The sequence below is a fragment of the Moschus berezovskii genome, chromosome X (genome assembly GCF_049115385.1).
Source record: "Moschus berezovskii isolate FMDL1 chromosome X, NW_MosBer_1.0, whole genome shotgun sequence".
NCBI classification, from domain to species: domain Eukaryota; kingdom Metazoa; phylum Chordata; class Mammalia; order Artiodactyla; family Moschidae; genus Moschus; species Moschus berezovskii.
In genome coordinates this window covers 48292695-48311886 of record NC_142488.1, presented here as the reverse complement: position 1 = coordinate 48311886, position 19192 = coordinate 48292695, and the positions used below count along the sequence as shown (strand labels likewise).

General features: G+C 40.2%; 1 protein-coding gene across 4 annotated transcripts in view; it reads left to right on the top strand.

The window, feature by feature from the left end:
* The window catches only part of KLF8 (KLF transcription factor 8), a 234966-nt gene that overhangs the window by 78194 nt on the left and 137580 nt on the right, over nucleotides 1-19192 (top strand). For all 4 annotated transcript variants that reach the window (XM_088833848.1, XM_055438680.2, XM_088833847.1 and 1 more), the window contains one exon: nucleotides 11484-11557. In XM_088833848.1, coding sequence (XP_088689974.1) covers nucleotides 11486-11557 — 72 coding nt within the window. In that variant the 5' untranslated portion in view covers nucleotides 11484-11485. The remainder of the gene's footprint in view (nucleotides 1-11483; nucleotides 11558-19192) is intronic.

Sequence of the window (19192 nt, the reverse complement as noted above, 5' to 3'; positions counted from 1 at the left end):
CCAAGCTGGAGCTCTGTATTCCTTAAGGTTTTGTCAGATGACTAACATCACAGTCACTAAGAATCCTTTAATACTCGTTTCAAATGTTCAGTAGTAGAGCATACTGCTAACATATAAAAACGTCTCCATTATTATTATTTCCAGCATCATCAAACTATTTCAAAGTTAAGATAGTAGCAATTACTCTAAGGGAAGAAAAGCGCATTGGTATCAGACATCATCCCTAGATTCAAATCCAAGTCATTTACCAGCTCTGTAACCTTGGGATTATTAATTTCTCTGTCTGTATTTCTTCATGTACATAATGGAATCATCAGTACTTACCTCGCAGAGATTGTGAAGATTAAATATGTCCCTTTGGATATACCGTAGAAATGAATTGATATATCTGGTATTTTCCTAAAAGTAGCCACTGTCGTGGGGAAGTGAGTTGGGGACACAGATGAAACAAGATTCTCCATGGCTGAAAATCAGTGAAGCTGAGAATAGGTGGGAATAGGCACATGGGATTCATCTTTACTTTTGTATGCGTTTTCAATTATCCAAAATAAAAAATCGTGTTTTTTTTTTTAATGCTGTAAGAGTGAACTCAAGTTTGTCTAATGGTTTATGGAGAAACTAACTGTTTTCCTTGATATCAATTTAACAGATTAAGCAGAAACTTGGAAAACCATAGGTCAAACTTTCCTCTATGTCTTCTGTCATATATCATAGTGTTATAACTGGAGGAGACCTGAAAAGGGCTAAGTAGTTTACTCAAAATGACACTCCTAGATAACAGTGGAATACAACCTAGGTCTTCAGCTCCTAGGTAAAGATTTTCCCATTGTTCATGCTGACTTATTTAACTATAGCACTTTGTAACATAAGTTCTATCAATTTCTTTCATGTAAGATTTTTTTTTAATAAATTTACCTGTTTGATGGAGAACAAGGGGACTAATTTGAGAAATCTGAGATTAATTTATACAGTACTTTTTTGTTTGTTTGTTTTTTATTGGAGGCTAATTACTTTACAATATTATATTGGTTTTGCCATACATTGACATGAATCTGCCCCGAGTGTACATGTGTTCCCCTTCTTGAACCCCCCTCCCACCTTCCTCCTCTCTTTATCCTCCCTTCAGGTCAGTACTCTTTCAGTTGATCCTTGCAATGATCCTGTGAGGTTCACAATGATCTTGTGAGCAAGAGTTATTTCCACTTTCTATTTTAGGTGATGGGACATGTCCAAAGTTATTCAACAATTTGGTAATTGAACTGGAACTAAAACTCAGCTCTGGAGATCATTGAACCTCAAATCCACTTTTTGCTAGTTTTAAACATTTGTAATAATTCCCTTTAACTTTCCAGAATCAAGAATCTTAATCTCTAGCACATTATAAGGTAATTTTTCTTTCATGCATATTTGGGTTTTCTGTGAAAAAGAAAATGGAGCTTAACATCAGCCTCTGGGGAGAATGAAAGTGGCCGACAGCACTGAACACCTTGCAGGTAATTTTGTTAGAACATAAACTCACGTGAGAATACAACAATCGTAAGATTAGGTATTGTTATTGTGAGTGACTTGGATCTTTAAAGTGTGACTGTACAGATTGTACATAAGTGAAGTTGCTCAGTCATGTCCGACTCTTTGCAACCCCATGGACTGTAGCTTGCCAGGATCCTCCATCCATGGGATTTTCCAGGCAAGAATACTGGAAAGGGTTGTTATTTCCTTCTCCAGGGATTCGTCCCAACCCAGGGATCAAACCCGGGTCTCCCACTCTTTACCATCTGAGCCACCAGAGAAACATACTTTTGTGTAATTTAGTTTGGGATTTTCTGATAAAGGTATTCCTAAAATCTTATATGGAAATTTCACATTTGCATCTTATAAAGAATTTTTATATGTGTTGTCTCAATGAACTTCATGACAACACTTTGAGGGATAGGGTTAAGCTGATGCATCTCTATTTTGTAGATGAAAAAACTGAGGTATTGGAAAAGTCAAATGGCTTTCTCAACTCTTTTCTTGTGTTTCTAATCATCTTATCTTTTAATTACCTCACATTACTTCACTCTTTCAAGCTTAGCTGATTATTATAGTAATGATGCAATATTGAACTTCATTTTTTCACATGATGCATGCAGTCTTCACTTTCCTCATGGTAATATGTTCTTTACTCTTAAATTCATGTTTTGTTTTTTAGCATTTCAGTTGTCCTTAGTTTTTTAGTCACATTCAGGAAAGCTGAGAAAAGAAGCTATAGGCATTTCTTGTCTTGGAGCCACTTCTGAATAACTTCTCTGGTGGTGGTTCCTATAATTCGAACTATGTACCTCAGACATCCTCTAGATTTTGTGTATGTTGAGACTCTTGAATAGAAGAATCATAGTGAGCTACCTGCTGAGATGTAACAAGAGAAGGTTCTTTGACTTTGAGTTTTCCAATAGTTTCTATGGTGATAGGTATGACCCTTTGTGGAAGAAATCAGAGAAGTGGAGGATCTTTCAGTTTCCTTTTATTAACTATTTTTTTCTAGCAACCATTTACCCTCAATTGTATAATCTTCAAGTAGAGACTGGGAGATCTCACTGGCACCCAGGTCAAGGAGCATTATAGCTCTAGAGTGCTGAGATTCAAATCTCAGTTATACCATTTCTAGCTGGAAGATTTGGGGATAAGCTTCTTCATCTTGCTATGTCTCAGTTTCCTCATTTGAAAAGTGGAGAAATAACATGCCCACTCTTAGAATTATGAGGATTAAATAAACTAATTATTTTAGCAGCACTGTACCTAGCACATAGTAAGTACTCAGTGCTTGTTGGTAATTATTGTTCTTTTATCACCATTTTATTGTTAATGTCATGCTCAGAGTAGCTTCAATCTTGAAGATTTTCCCAGAGGGCTATTGTAAAACTTTCTATTCCCCTGGAAGATATACAATTAAACTGTATATCTGAAATTAAACTGAAAATATATGTGTATCTAGTTGGCCTATAGTTACCTTTTTCTAATATAAGAGACATAAGAAATGCTTTAAAAAATACTTATAATCTCAACACCCTAAAACATTGATTTTTCATTTTTCAAGCAGTTCCAGAATTTCTGATATGTCAGAGGCTGAAAGTGAGTGGTATCTGCTCAAGATCTTCTGAAATGATTGATTTGTTGTCCTTAAAGTTGTTTTTCTTTTAGCAGAAACTTTTTTAGAAAGAAGGTACTCACCAGATTTGGGATATTAGAAAGTAGTGAGGGGTTACTATATATACTGTAATTTGAGTTAGAAAATAAGAGTTCTGGTTCTGACTCCATAACTTTTAAGCTATATGACCTTGGGCCTCCAAATTAATTTCCTATGAAATGGGAATGATACATGAAATCTATTTCCCTACTGTAAAGTTATGTAGATGCACATGAGGGATTATTATTTGTATTACAAAATGTTCTATCTTGTTAAGATACAAAGTAACTTCATAGGTCAGTGTCAGGATCTCCAATGCTTTGCTTTCTTTTGTAGTTGTAGACTCCAGTGACTCTGCTTTGCTTCCCTCCTTAAAGATTTGACTTCTCACTTCATCCCTAGACACTTTTACCTCCTCCGTTCTGTTCCATTCCGTTCCGTCGCTCAGTCGTGTCCAGCTCTTTGCGACCCCGTGGACTGTAGCCTACCAGGCTTCTCCGTCCATGGGATTCTCCAGGCAAGAATACTGGAGTGGGTTACCGTTTCCTTCTCCAGGGGATCTTCCCGACCCAGGGATCGAACCCGGGTCTTCCGCATTGAAGGCAAACGCTTTAACCTCTGAGCCACCAGGGAAGCCCTCAGTTCTGACCAAAGAGTGGGGTGTGTTTTTACTTGTCAGTCACCTGCTCCTGATGCTAAGAAAGATTGAAGGCAAAATAAGAGAATGGCAGAGGATGAGATGGTTAGATAGCATCCCTGATTCAATGGACATGAATTTGAGCAAACTGCAGGAGATAGTGAAGGACAGGGAAGCCTGATGTGCTGCAGTCCATGGGGTCGCAAAGAGTTGGACACAACTTAGTGACTGAACAACGAACAACAATACCTGCTCCTTTCCTTTTAAGGCACTGTTCACGTTCATAAAACAAGCAGATCACTGTGGAATACAGTGGGTAACAAAATAAACTTGGAACATGACAAAAGTAGGATAATCTTACGAAATTTATATGGTCATAGTCCCAGGTCCATGGTTTGTGATGTTTTGTATATATGAGACACTGACCTGCTATGGATGGGACTCTATCTTTCTCCTCTCCTTTTTTTCCTCCAGTACTCCCTTCCTTAAGAGAAGAACCCATAGGGATGGGATGGGGAGGGAGGTGGGAGGGGGATTCAGGATGGGGAACACATGTACACCCGTGGCAGATTCATGTCAATGATGGCAAAACCACTACAATATTGTAAAGTAATTAGCCTCCAAAAAATAAATAAATAAATAAATTTTAAAAAAAAGAGAGAGAAGAACCAGAAAGTCCAGATTCTAGAATGTTTCTTTTCTTTTTGGCCATGCCACTCAGCATTCAGGATTTTAGTTCCCCCATAAGGTGATCAGGGATGGAAAACGTACCCCCACTCTCCCCACACCCTCCAACACCCATGTAATGGAAGCACTGAGTCTTAACCACAGGGCTGCCAGGGAAATCCAAGAAAGTCCAGCTTCTAGACAAAATTGAAGAGCCAATTCAAGCAGAATAATGGCTTTGGCCACCTCATGCGACGAGTTGACTCACTGGAAAAGAGTCTGATGCTAGGAGGGGTTGGGGGTGGGAGGAGACGGGGACGACAGAGAATGAGATGGCTGGATGGCATCACTGACTCGATGGACATGAGTTTGAGTGAACTCCGGGAGTTGATGATGGACAGGGAGGCCTGGTATGCTGTGATTCATGGGGTCTCAAAGAGTCAGACACAATTGAGCGACTGAACTGAACTGACTGAATGGTTATTATCTTAAGTACGTAATTTTCATTTCTGAAGCCCTCCTGCCCATATGGTTCACATCTCAGTGGCCCAGGACATAACCAAACCCCCTTTGGGTGTTTCCTGACTAATTCTTAAACAGTTTCTGAGCAGCGTCTTAGTCCAAGACACTTTGAAGAGTGGCTCCAACTCTAGAGAAAAGCAAAAAGTTTATAAAACCCTTGAAAAAAACCTGAGTTTTCTCTAAGACTGTTCTGTAAACGCTAATTTCCTTCTGTTTTAAATTTGGTCTGGCTATATATTAAAGAAGGCATTTTTTTTTTTTTTTTTGCTAGAAGCATATATACCTTCCTAATAGCTTTCCCTTTACTCACTCTTACCAACACTTAGAATGTTGTCCAGGGTTTTCTAGTGGCTGTTCCAATTGGCTGTTCTTTGAGTGAAAGGACACTAACCAGAAATGGCTGAGACATTCCTAACTGTCAGCTACCCCATTTGTGCCATTTGACTAAAATATTTGTGATATAGATGGGACAAAAGTTTGTTGCTGTTGTTGTTTTTTCAGACTCCTTGATTATTGCCATTCATTTCAGGTCAGTTCAGTCTCTCAGTCATGTCCAACTCTTTGCAACCCCATGAACTGCAGCATGCCAGGCCTCCCTGTCCATCACCAACTCCCGGAGTCCACCCAAACTCATGTCCATCGAGTCGGTGATGCCATCCAGCCATCTCATCCTCTGTCGTCCCCTTCTCCTCCTGCCCTTGAACTTTCCCAGCATCAGGGTCTTTTCAAATGAGTCAGCTCTTTGCATCAGGTGGCCAAAGTATTGGAGTTTCAGCTTCAACATCAGTCTTACCAATGAACACTCTGGACTGATCTCCTTTAGGATGGACTGATTGGATCTCTTTTCAGTCCAAGGGACTCTCAAGAGTCTTCTCCAATATCACAGTTCAAAAGCATCAATTCTTCAGCGTTCAGCCTTCTTTATAGTCCAGCTCTCACATTCATATTGACCACTGGATAAACCACAGCCTTGACGAGACGGACCTTTTTTGACAAAGTAATGTCTCTGCTTTTTAATATGCTATCTAGGTTGGTCATAACTTTCTTTCCAAGGAGTAACTGTCTTTTAATTTCATGGCTGCAATCACCATCTGCAGTGCTTTTGGAGACCAGAAAAATAAAGTCAGCCATTGTTTCCACTGTTTCCCCATCTATTTGCCATGAAGTGATGAGACCAGATGTCACGATATTAGTTTTCTAAATGTTGAGCTTTAAGCCAATTTTTTGACTCTCCTCTTTCATCGATGGACCTTTGTTGACAAAGTAATGTCTCTACTTTTTAATATGCTGTCTAAGTTGGTCATAACTTTCCATCCAAGGAGCAAGCATCTTTTAATTTCCTGGCTGCAATCAGCATCTGCAGTGATTTTGGAGCCTAAAAAAATAAAGTCAGACACTGTTTCCCCATCTATTTGCCATGAAGTGATGAGACCTGATGCCATGATCTTAGTTTTCTGAATGCTGTGCTTTAAGCCAACATTTTCACTCTCCTCTTTCACTTTCATCAAGAGGCTCTTTAGTTCTGCTTCACTTTCTGCCATAAAGGTGGTGTCGTCTGCATATCTGAGGTTATTGATATTTCTCCCGGCATTCTTTATTGCAGCTTGTGCTTCCTCCAACCCAGCGTTTCTCATGATGTACTGCGCATATAAGTTAAATAAGCAAGGTGACAATATACAACCTTGACATACTCTTTTTCCTATTTGGAACCAGTCTGTTGTTCCATGTCCAGTTCTAAGTGTTCTTTGACCTGCATACAGGTTTCTCAAAAGGCAGGTCAGGTGGTCTGGTATTCCCATCTCTTTCAGAATATTCCACAGTTTATTGTGATCCACACAGTCAAAGGCTTTGGCATAGTCAATGAAGCAGAAATAGATGTTTTTCTGGAACTCTCTTGCTTTTTCCATGATCCAGCAGATGTTGGCAATTTGTTCTCTGGTTCCTTTGCCTTTTATAAAACCAGCTTGGACATCTGGAAGTTCACGGTTCATGTATTGCTGAAGCCTGGCTTGGAGAATTTTGAGCATGATTTTACTAGGTTGTGAGATGAGTGCAATTGTGCGGTAGTTTGAGCATTCTTTGGCATTGCCTTTCTTTGGGACTGGAATGAAAACTGACCTTTTCCAGTCCTGTGGCCACTGCTGAGTTTTCCAAATCTGCTGGCATATGGAGTGCAGCACTTTCACAGCATCATCTTTGAGGATTTGAAACAGCTCAACTGGAATTCCATCACCTCCACTAGATTTGTTTGTAATGATGCTTCCTAAGGCCCACTTGACTTCACATTCCAAGATGTCTGGCTTTAGGTGAGTGATCACAACATCATGATTATCTGGGTCATGAACATCTTTTTTGTACAGTTCTTCTGTGTATTCCTCTTCTTAATATCTTCTGCTTCTGTTAGGTCCCTAACATTTCTGTCTTTTATGGAACCCATCTTTGCATTATAGTATTATTGCCATTAAATAACCTTTCTTATTCCCATGACCATTCACTGGACATTAGCACATTGTACAGAGGAAATACTCTGCTAAAAGAAAGGGATACAGAGAAGAACAAATGAAGTAGCTATTGTGGGGCTCACTTTATGGTAAGGGAAACAGACAATGCCTTTTTGCCAGGTACTGTTTTAAACATTTGAACACATATTAAATTGATAAATCCTATGAGCTGATACTATTATTACCCTTATTTTATAGTTGAGGAGACAGACAAATGGTGATGGAAAAATTGCCTCAAGTCTTAACGTTACAAAGTTGCAGAACCAGGATATTATCCTACGCAATATGATATATGGACAAGAATGGGAAGTGACTGGGAGATGATAAGCTAGGTTTAAGACATATTTCTACAGTACAGTTTTTTGCATCTGATAACCAATTGGCTGGAGATGGAGAAAGAAGAGTCAAAGGTGACTGACTGTCAATCACTGAGACTTAGAATGGATAGATAGTAGTGCGAAACAATTTAGACTGTAAATATAGAAGGTGGAGAAGGTTTGTAAGCACACTGAGTATAAAAACTTGTCCGATTCCTAGGAGATATTCTTCTGGTCCAGAGAGAATGATTCTTACCCTTAATAATAATAATGGTAGTGATGATAACAATAGCTAATTATATTGAAAAATTTTGTATATGCTTAGAGCTCTTTTAAGTGTGTTTACCTGTACTAATCCATTGAATCCTCACATTAACCCTATAGATGTGTGATTTCCCCTACTTCTTGTCAGGTAAAGGAAGTGAGGTTCACAGGTTAAATAGCTAATCAAAGTCACTCTGCTTCCTCAACCCTGTTGTTTCATAATTCATAGAAATTGAGGAAGAGCAGATAAGAGAGGGCTCTTGAAATTTTCTTGGCTAGAAATAACAAAGCTTAGTCGGAGGATGGATGAGTGGAGAAAGTGAAAGTGAAGTTGCTCAGTTGTGTCCTACTCTTTGCGACCCAATGCACTGTAGCGTACCAGGCTTCTCCATCCATGGAATTTTCCAAGCAAGAATACTGGCGTGGGTTGCCGTTTCCTTCTCCAGGGGATCTTCCCGACCCAGGGATTGAACCTGGGTCTCCTGCATTGTAGGCAGATGCTTTACCATCTGAGCCACCAGGGAAGTCCTGGATGAATGGAGAGGAAGTACCAAATTCTCTCCCCCTCTCCTACAGATTTTTCTGGCAGCAACCAAGCAAGCTCTTCTGGCTTTCATTATGGCCCGCCTGTGCAGTATGAAAAGTATATGACCAGACATTCTTTTTCTACAGTTGCACCTCCTTTTCCCCTCCTTCTTAAAATCAGAAATGGTTGCCCTCTCTAGCCCCTTATACTTCACAGTTAATTACACCTCAAACATCTCTTATACGTTAACCTCTTTAATTTTCTTTTATACTTTTCCACTTTTGTCCAGTTCCTATATTGAGAAGACACACTTCATTCTCCTTTTCTGTCACTCATCACAAACTTTTAGAAATGTATTGAAGACTGCTGCTGCTGCTGCTGCTGCTGCTAAGTCGCTTCAGTCGTGTCTGACTCTGTTTGACCCCATAGACGACAGCCCACCAGGCTACCCTGTCCCTGGGATTCTCCAGGCAAGAACACTGGAGTGGGTTGCCATTTCCTTCTCCAATTCATGAAAGTGAAAAGTGAAAGTGAAGTCGCTCAGTCGCGACCCCATGGACTGCAGCCCACTAGGCTCCTCTGTCCATGGGATTTTCCAGGCAAAACTACTGGAGTGGGGTGCCATTGCCTTCTCCGTTATTGAAGACTACCATGTGCCAAACACTACTCTAAGCCCTTTAAATACATCACCGAAGAAAACATCGAAGGTGAAAATCTCTGCTTTCAAAAAGTTTACAATTTAATGGAAATTAGAGTTGAGTTTTCTACATCTGACTTGTGAAGTACTTATTCATTACTAGATTTCTTCCTCCATTAACCCCAACCCCTACCCCTAAAGAGGCTTCATAGAAGCCTTAGGGCTCAGCAGAGAACAATTTAAAATCTTTTAATTTTCCATGGGGAAGTTGAGGCTTAGAAAGAAAAATGCCTTAACAAAGATTATAGGATGTAATTCCTGGGCATCTTACTCCCAGTTCAGTGCGCTCTGCTATACTTGCTGACTCTACATGTCTGGTTGACCCAGATCTAAAACTGGTAACAAGGTGCTTAATATAAACTCTGAAAGTGAAAGTGTTAGTCCCTCAGGTGTATCCCACTCTTTGCGACCCCATGGACTGTAGCCTGCCAGACTTCTCTATCCACGAAATTCTCCAGACAAGAATACTGGCATGAGTAGCCATTCCCTTCTCCAGGGGATCTTCCTGACCCAGGAATTGGACCTGAGTCCCCTGCATTGCAGGCAGATTCTTTACTATCTGAGCCATCAGCGAAGCCCAGAATAACCTATGACACATAGTAGTTATGCATAAATATTTTGTAAATGATGAATGTATACATGAACAGCTCTACTCATATATGTGGATCAAAGAAAAGAAAATGTGTTTTGAGATAAAATTGGAGTTATTTTAGAGTGTCAGAATTCTCCAAACTCTTTGATAGTGACCCAGAAATTTTCCTCATAATTTCAGTAGAAGATTCATTGTGTGTTGGTTACCTATCTAATTATCTAATTAAGACTATTTTCTTCAATTCCTAACAGCCAATAAACAAAGGAATTATTTATGAATTTATCTTTAACTCTTTTATATGTCTGTATTATAATTTGTATCCTTGCTGATTGTTCATTTAACTACATTAGGTCTTAAACAGCTATTGTAAAGTGACCTGTAAAATGAACATTTCTGTGGGTAAATGTAGTTGACATCCAAAACAATTAACTGACTTATAGACTATCTTTTGAAATGCAACCAGGTCATAAATGAAACTAATTGTAATCAACTTGGTGCAACTTAGTGTGATCTGAAATCTGACCAGTTAAGTCAAAAGCAAGCTGTGACTTCATCTTTCTTGCCCTATGTTTTCACCTCTAGTGAGATTAGAATGTAGCTAAATGCAAGGAAATCTGGTTTATGAGGTGCTGGTAGGTAGTAGTGATGGAAGTGATTATGATGGTATAGGGCAGCTGAATGAAGCTACCTAGTGTTTACTTTCATTAAGAGGAAAAAGGAAACACTTGGTGGCTTCATTGAGCTACTCTACAACATCACAATAATTTCTTTAACTTGGGATTTCTGGTTTTCTTTAACAGTAATCTTTTGATATTCTGACTACCTGCCCTGAGTTGCAAAACTCCTATATATCCTCTCTCCCCCTACCCTTACTTCCTTGGAGCAGTTCTCTCAGGGTTTATTTGAGATGCTGCTTCCCAGGCGTGAAGTCCTAAAAAGTCCTGCCAAATAATACATAACTCAACTTTTAGGTTGTGAATTTTTTTTAGTTGAACATATATCTGAATCACTGTGCTGTACACCTGCAATTAATATGACACTGAAAATCAGCTATACTTTGATTTTTTAAGAAAGAGGAAAATTTTTCTAAAAGAAAAATAGAAAATTGCTTATATTAACCACTCTTGGCTTGTATCTTTAAGAGAAGTAGAAAGATAAAATGCTTCTTTAGAGAGATTTAGCACTGATGTATAAGCAAGTTCATTAGAGTAAATATCCATAGAGGAAGGTAGAACTCTCCTGTATGGAAAGAGAATTAGGCCAGAAAGGGGAGGATTCAGGAAACTATGTAGCTATAATGATATTCCTATGAAGGTAGTGCTAGTTGGAGAGGTTGAAAGAAACAAATTCATGTGCATAGAAGACGTGAGGGAAAGAGGCAGCTAATACTGCTGGAGACCAGTCAGGGCTATCTCGGTGAGCAGAATATGCAGATTAGAATGTTGTCCAAATTCTGACTTCTTAGTATCTAGTAAGTTCTGAAAAATAATATTTCTAGAATAAAAACATGTGTAACCAAGGGTTAGTGGCATACTGTATGCATACAGTGGGTTAGATTTTATTTTTAAATTGTCTTTCCCTTGATTCTTTTCCAGATATGGATCAACTCATAAACAACTTGGAGGTCCAACTTAATTCAGAAGGCGGCTCAATGCATATATTCAAACAGGTTGGTTATCAAGAAAATGAATATTCATATTGAGCCATAATATTGTTCAGTACATGGTAATCATAGAGCTGAAGCTCATTTTTCTTTCTAACAACATGTTGGGGTCTGAGAAGAAGTGAAAAAGGGAGGATTCCAGAAAATACTTGGATGCCTGGGTTTCTGGTTCAAATAGAGAGTAAATCTGGCATAAAAGAAGTATATCCTTTGGGATCAAGGCTTTATGGACAAGATTAGACACTTGGTAAAAAACAGGAATCATTTATCTAACTTTGTACCATATTTCAAGCACTCTGAAGATTAAATACGATGTCTTATTTTATCTTCACAATAACTCTTTTGGATAGTGTGTTAGTCAGCATTCTATAGATAGACGGAAACACTAGAAAGTATATTTTTCTATCTCTATCCTTATATCTACAGATATACATAAAAATTGTATCTAACTATATCTATCTACTCCGTAAGTCTGTAGATACAAATTATATATATATATATATATATATATATATATATATATATAAAGGTATATCTTTACACATAAAATAAAATTACATTTATATCTATATAGCTACTCAAATATACATATCTTTATCTATCTACCTATCTAAGAGAAATAATTTTTGTGTGTTGGTCTGGGATTCCCATTTCTTTCAGAATTTTCCACAGTTTATTTTGATCCACTCAGTCAAAGGCTTTGGCATAGTCAATGAAACAGAAATAGATGTTTTTCTGGAACTCTCTTGCTTTCTCCGTGATCCAGCGGATGTTGGCAATTTGATCTCTGGTGCCTCTGCCTTTTCTAAAACCTGCTTGAACATCTGGAAGTTCAGGGTTCACATATTGCTGAAGCCTGGCTTGGAGAATTTTGAGCATGACTTTACTAGTGTGTGAGATGAGTGCAATTGTGCGGTAGTTTGAGCATTCTTTGGCATTGCCTTTCTTTGGGATTGGAATGAAGACTGACCTTTTCCAGTCCTGTGGCCACTGCTGAGTTTTCCAAATTTGCTGGCATATTGAGTGCAGCACTTTCACAGCATCATCTTTCAAGATTTGAAATAGCTCAACTGGAATTCCATCACCTCCACTAGCTTTGTTCGTAGAGATGCTTTCTAAGACACACTTGACTTCACACTCCAAGATGTCTGGCTCTAGGTCAGTGATCATTCCATCGTGACGATCTTGGTCGTGAAGATCTTTTTTGTACAGTTCTTCTGTGTATTGTTGCCATCTCTTTTTAATATCTTCTGCTTCTGTTAGGTCCATACCATTTCTGTCCTTTATTGAGCCCATCTTTGCATGAAATGTTCCCTTGGAATCTCTAATTTTCTTGAAGAGATCTCTTTTTTTCCTATTCTGTTGTTTTCCTATATTTCTTTTCATTGCTGCAAATCAGCTGTAATTATACATATATCCCCTCCCTCTTGAACCTCCCTCCCCTCCCCTCTTCCTACCACTCTACGTCATCACAGAGTACCAGGCTGGGATTTCTGTGTTATATAGCAACTTCACCACTATGTATTTTACACATGCTAGTACATATATGTTGATGTTGCTTTCTCCATTCATCCCCTTAGCTCCTTCCCTTACTGTGTCAAGTCCGTTTTCTACATCTATGTCTCCATTCTTTCCCTGAAAATAGGTTCATCTGTACACTTTTTATTGATTCTGTATATATGTATTAATATACAATATTTGCTTTCCTCTTTCTGACTTACTTCATTCTGTATAAACAGCTCTAGGTTCATCTACCTCATTGGAACTGACTCAAATTCATTCTTTTTGTGGCTGAGTAATAGGTGGCTCAGAGGTTAATGCGTCTGCCTCCAATGCGGGAGACCTGGGTTCGATCCTTGGGTCGGGAAGATCCCCTGGAGAAGGAAATGGTAACCCACTCCAGTATTCTTGCTTGGAGAATCCCACGTATGGAGAAGCCTGGTAGTCTACAGTCCACGGGGTCGCAAAGAGTCGGACACGACTGAGCGACTGAACAGAAGGGAAAAGAATAGTCCATTGTATATATGTACCACATCTTCTTTATTCATTCATCTGTCAATGGACATCTAGGTTGCTTCCATGTTCTAGCTATTGTAAATAGTGCTGTAGTGAACAATGAGATACATGTGTCTTAGAATTGTGGTTGTCTTGGGGTATATCCCACAGTAGTGGGATTGCTGGGTCATATTGTAGATTTGTTTGTAGCTTTTTAAGTAATCTATAAAGAAAAAGTTTTTAAAAATTCATTTTGTTGAAGTATAGTTGATTTACAATGTTGTGTTAATTTCTACTGTACAGCAAAGTGATTCAGTTTTACATATGTGTATATATATATACTTTTTCATATTCTTTTCCATTATAGTTTATCACAGGATAATATATACAGTATGACTTTGCTGTTTATCCATTATATATATAATATTTTCCATCTGCTAATCCCAAACTCCCAGTCTATCCCTCCCTCCCCCCTCCCCCACCCTACCACCATTAACAACCACAAGTATGTTCTCTGTGTCTCGGATGTATGCCTAGGAGTGGGATTACAGGACCATATGGCTTATATTCTAGGCAGCCAAAGATGGAGAAGCTCTATACAGTCAGCAAAAACAAGACCAGGAGCTGACTATGGCTCAGATTATTAACTCTTTATTGCCAAATTCAGACTTAAATAGAAGAAAGAGGGGAAAATCACTAGACAATTCAGGTATGACCTAAATCAAATCTCTTATGATTGCATAGTGGAAGTGAGAAATAGATTTAAGGGACTAGATCTGATCGACAGAGTGCCTGATGAACTAAGGATGGAGGTTTGTGACATTGTACAGAAGACAGGGATCAAGACCATCCTCAAGAAAAAGAAATGTAAAAAAAACAAAAGGCTGTCAGAGGAGGCCTTACAAATAGCTGTGAGAAGAAGAGAAGCAAAAAGCCAAAAGAGAAAAGGAAAAATATACCCATTTGAATCCAGAGTTCCGAAGAATAGGAGAGAGAGATAAGAAAGTCTTCCTCAGCGATCAGTGCAAAGAAATAGAGGGAACCAATAGAATTGAAAAGACTAGAGATCTCTTCAAGAAAATTAGAGATACTGAAAGGTTGTTGTTGAACCATGAATGACACAGGGATTCTTGGCCCCTGGAGGAGAAGAATTCAATCTGGGGCCACAGACAAGGCTTGATTGCTCAGAGCTTTTGTGTAATAAAGTTTTATTAAAGTATAAAGGATATAGGGAAAGCTTCTGACAAAGACATTAGAAGAGGGATGGAGAGTGCCCCTGCTGGTCTTTAGCAATGGAGTTATATACTCCCCAATCAGTTATTACAATGAATCAAAGGAATGTCCAGAGGTTGCAAAGACCTTGCTAGACCCATTCCCACAATCCACATTTCAAGATAACAGGATTAGCCAGAAGGTTTTCAGGAAGGAGAAACTGTCCTCAGTTCAGTTCAGTTCAGTTCAGTCGCTCAGTCGTGTCCGACCCTCCACGACCCCATGAATCACAGCACGCTAGGCCTCCCTGTCCATCACCAACTCCCAGAGTACACTCAAACTCATGTCCACAGAGTCGGAGATGCCATCCAGCCATCTCATTCTCCGTCGTCCCCTTCTCCTCCCGCCCCCAACCTTTCCCAGCATCAGAGTCTTTTCCAGTGAGTCAACTTGTCGCATGAGGTGACCAAAGTATTGCAGTTTCAGCTTTAGCATCAGTCCCTCCAATGAACACCCAGGATTGATCTCCTTTAGAATGGACTGGTTGGATCTCCTTGCAGTATAAGGGACTCTCAAGAGTCTTCTCCAACACCACAGTTCAAAAGCATCGATTCTTGGGTGATCAGTTTTCTTCACAGTCCAACTCTCACATCCATACATGACCACGGGAAAAACCATAGCCTTGACTAGACAGACCTTGGTTGGCAAAGTAATGTCTCTGCTTTTTAATATATTATCAAGGTTGGTCATAACTTTCCTTCCAAGGAGCAAGCGTCTTTTAATTTCATGGCTGCAAACACCATCTGCAGTGATTTTGGAGCCCAAAAAAATAAAGTCTGACACTGCTTCCACTGTTTCCCCATCTATTTCCCATGAAGTGATGGGACCAGATGCCATGATCTTTGTTTTCTGAATGTTGAGCTTCAAGCCAACCTTTTCACTCTCCTCTTTCACTTTCATCAAGAGGCTTTTGAGTTCCTCTTCACTTTCTGCCATAAGGGTAGTGTCATCTGCATATCTAAGGTTATTGATATTTCTCCCGGCAATCTTGATTCCAGCTTGTGCTTCTTCCAGCCCAGCGTTCCTCATGATGTACTCTGCATATAAGTTAAATAAGCAAGGGAGCAATATACAATCTTGACGTACACCTTTTCCTATTTGGAACCAGTCTGTTGTTCCATGTACAGTTCTGACTGTTGCTTCCTGATCTGCATACAGGTTTCTCAAGAGGCAGGTCAGGTGGTCAGAATTTTCCACAGTTTATTGTGATACACACAGTCAAAGGCTTTGACATAGTCAATGAAGCAGAAATAGATGTTTTTCTGGAACTCTCTTGCTTTCTCCATGATCCAGCGGATGTTGGCAATTTGATCTCTGGTGCCTCTGCCTTTTCTAAAACCTGCTTGAACATCTGGGAGTTCATGCTTTACATACTGCTGAAGCCTGGCTTGGAGAATTTTGAGCATGACTTTACTAGCATGTGAAATTAGTGCAATTGTGCGGTAGTTTGAGCATTCTTTGGCATTGCCTTTCTTTGGGATTGGAATGAAGACTGACCTCTTCCAGTCCTATGGCCACTGCTGAGTTTTCCAAATTTGCTGGTATATTGTGTGCAGCACTTTCACAGCATCATCTTTCAAGACTTGAAATAGCTCAACTGGAATTCCATCACCTCCACTAGCTTTGTTCGTAGTGATGCTTTCTAAGACCCACTTGACTTCACATTCCAAGATGTCTGGCTCTAGGTCAGTGATCACGTTATCGTGACTATCTTGGTCGTGAAGATCTTTTTTGTACAGTTCTTCTGTGTATTCCTGCCACCTCTTCTTAATATCTTCTGCTTCTGTTAGGTCCATACCATTTCTGTCCTTTATCAAGCCCATCTTTGCATGAAATGTTCCCTTGGAATCTCTAATCTTCTTGAAGAGATCTCTTGTTTTTCCTATTCTGTTGTTTTCCTCTATTTCTTTGCATTGGTCACTGAGGAAGTCTTTCTTACCTCTCCTTCCTATTCTTTGGAACTCTGCATTCAGATGCTTATATCTTTCCTTTTCTCCTTTGCTTTTCGCCTCTCTTCTTTTCACAGCTATTTGTAAGGCCTCCTCAGACAGCCATTTCGCTCTTTTGCATTTCTTTTCCATTGGGATGGTCTTGGTCCCTGTCTCTTGTACAATGTCATGAACCTCCGTCCAGAGTTCATCAGGCATTCTATCAATCAGATCTAGTCCCTTAAATCTATTTCTCACTTCCACTGTATAATCATAAGGGATTTGATTGAGGTCATATCTAAATGGTCTAGTGGTTTTCCCTACTTTCTTCAGTTTAAGTCTGAATTTTGCAATAAGGAGTTCATGATCTGAGCCACAGTCAGCTCCTGGTCTTGTTTTCGCTAACTGTATAGAGCTTCTCCATCTTTGGTTGCAAAGAATATAATCAATCTGATTTCGGTGTTGACCATCTGGTGATGTCCATGTGTAGAGTCTTCTCTTGTGTTGTTGGAAGCGGGTGTTTGCTATGACCAGTGCGTTCTCTTGACAAAACTCTATTAGCCTTTGCCCTGCTTCATTCCGTGCTCCAAGGCCAAATTTGCCTGTTACTCCAGGTGTTTCTTGACTTCCTACTTTTGCATTCCAGTCCCCTATAATGAAAAGGACATCTTTTTTGGGTGTTAGTTCTAAAAGGTCTTGTAGGTCTTCATAGAACCGATTAACTTCGGCTTCTTCAGCATTACTGGTTGGGGCATAGGCCTGGATTACTGTAATATTGAATGGTTTGCCTTGGAAATGAACAGAGATCATTCTGTCGTTTTTAAGATTGCATCCAAGTACTGCATTTCGGACTCTTTTGTTTACCATGATGGCTATTCCATTTCTTCTAAGGGATTCCTGCCCACAGTAGTAGATATAATGGTCATCCGAGTTAAATTCACCCTTTCCAGTCCATTTTAATTTACTGATTCCTAGAATGTCTATGTTCACTCTTGCCACCTCCTGTTTGACCACTTCCAATTTGCCTTGATTCATGGACCTAATATTCCAGGTTCCTACGCAATATTGCTCTTTACAGCACCGTACCTTGCTTCTATCACTGGTCACATCCACAACTGGGTATTCGTTTTGCTTTTGCTCCATCCCTTTATTCCTTCTAGAGATATTTCTCCACTGAGCTCCAGTAGCATACTGGGCACCTACTGACCTGGGGAATTCCTCATTCACTATCCTATCATTTTGCCCTTTGATACTGTTCATGGGGTTCTCAAGGCAAGTATACTTAAGTGGTTTGCCATTCCTTTCTCCAGTGGACCACATTCGGCTGTGGTCCATGTGATCAGATCGGCTAGTTTCCTGTGACCATGATTTCAGTTTGTCTGCCCTCTGATGCCCCCTCGCAGTGCCTACCGTCTTATTTGGGTTTCTCTTACCGTGGTCGTGGAAAATCTCTTCACAGCCGCTCCAGCAAAGTGCAGCCACTGCACCTTACCTTGGATGAGGGGTATCTCCTCAAGGCCGCCCCCCTGACCTTGAACGCGGAGTAGCTCCTCTCGGCCCTCCTGCGCTGACGCAGCCACCGCCTTTTGGACGTGGGGTAGCTCCTCTCGGCCGCCGGCCCTGGCCTCAGGCATGGGGTAGCTCCTCATGGCTGCGCCTCTTTGCGTGGTTTGTTGAGCCAGGCCGGCGTCTCTCGCTTCTGCGCCGCTGGGGCTGGCGTCCTTTGCGTCTGCGCTGCTGGCCTCAAGCCCTCTATAATCCTTAGTACAGAGTCCAAACCGAGCCATTTGTTGTGTAATCATCAGTTCCAGGCTTAAAGATAAAAACGTTTTATGTGACTAAGTCTAAGGAATGTAGAGGGAAAAAAAAAGAAAAGTTTGTCCTTTCCTCCTGCTTGAGAATTCCAGAACCCTCTCCCTTTGGGGAACCCTGGGCTTCTTATCAACCTACCTAGGAATTGACTGTCTCAATACCAAGGGAACATTTCGTGCAAGTATAGTTCAGTCACTCAGTCGACTCTTTGCAACCCCGTGAATCACAGCACGACAGGCCTCCCTGTCCATCACCAACTCCCAGAGTTCACTCAAACTCATGTAGGTGATGCCATCCAGCCATCTCATGTCCTGTCATCCCCTTCTCCTCCTGCCTCCAATCCCTCCCAGCATCAGAGTCTTTTCCAGGGAGTCAACTCGTCGCATGAGGTGGCCAAAGTATTGGTGTTTCAGCTTTAGCATCAGTCCTTCCAATGAGTACCCAGGACTGATCTCCTTTAGAATGGACTGGTTGGATCTCCTTGCAGTCCAAGGGACTCTCAAGAGTATTCTCCAATACCACAGTTCAAAAGCATCAATTCTTCGGCAATCAGCTTTCTTCACAGTCCAACTCTCACATCCATACATGACCACAGGAGAAATCATACCCTTGACTAGACGGACCTTGGTTGGCA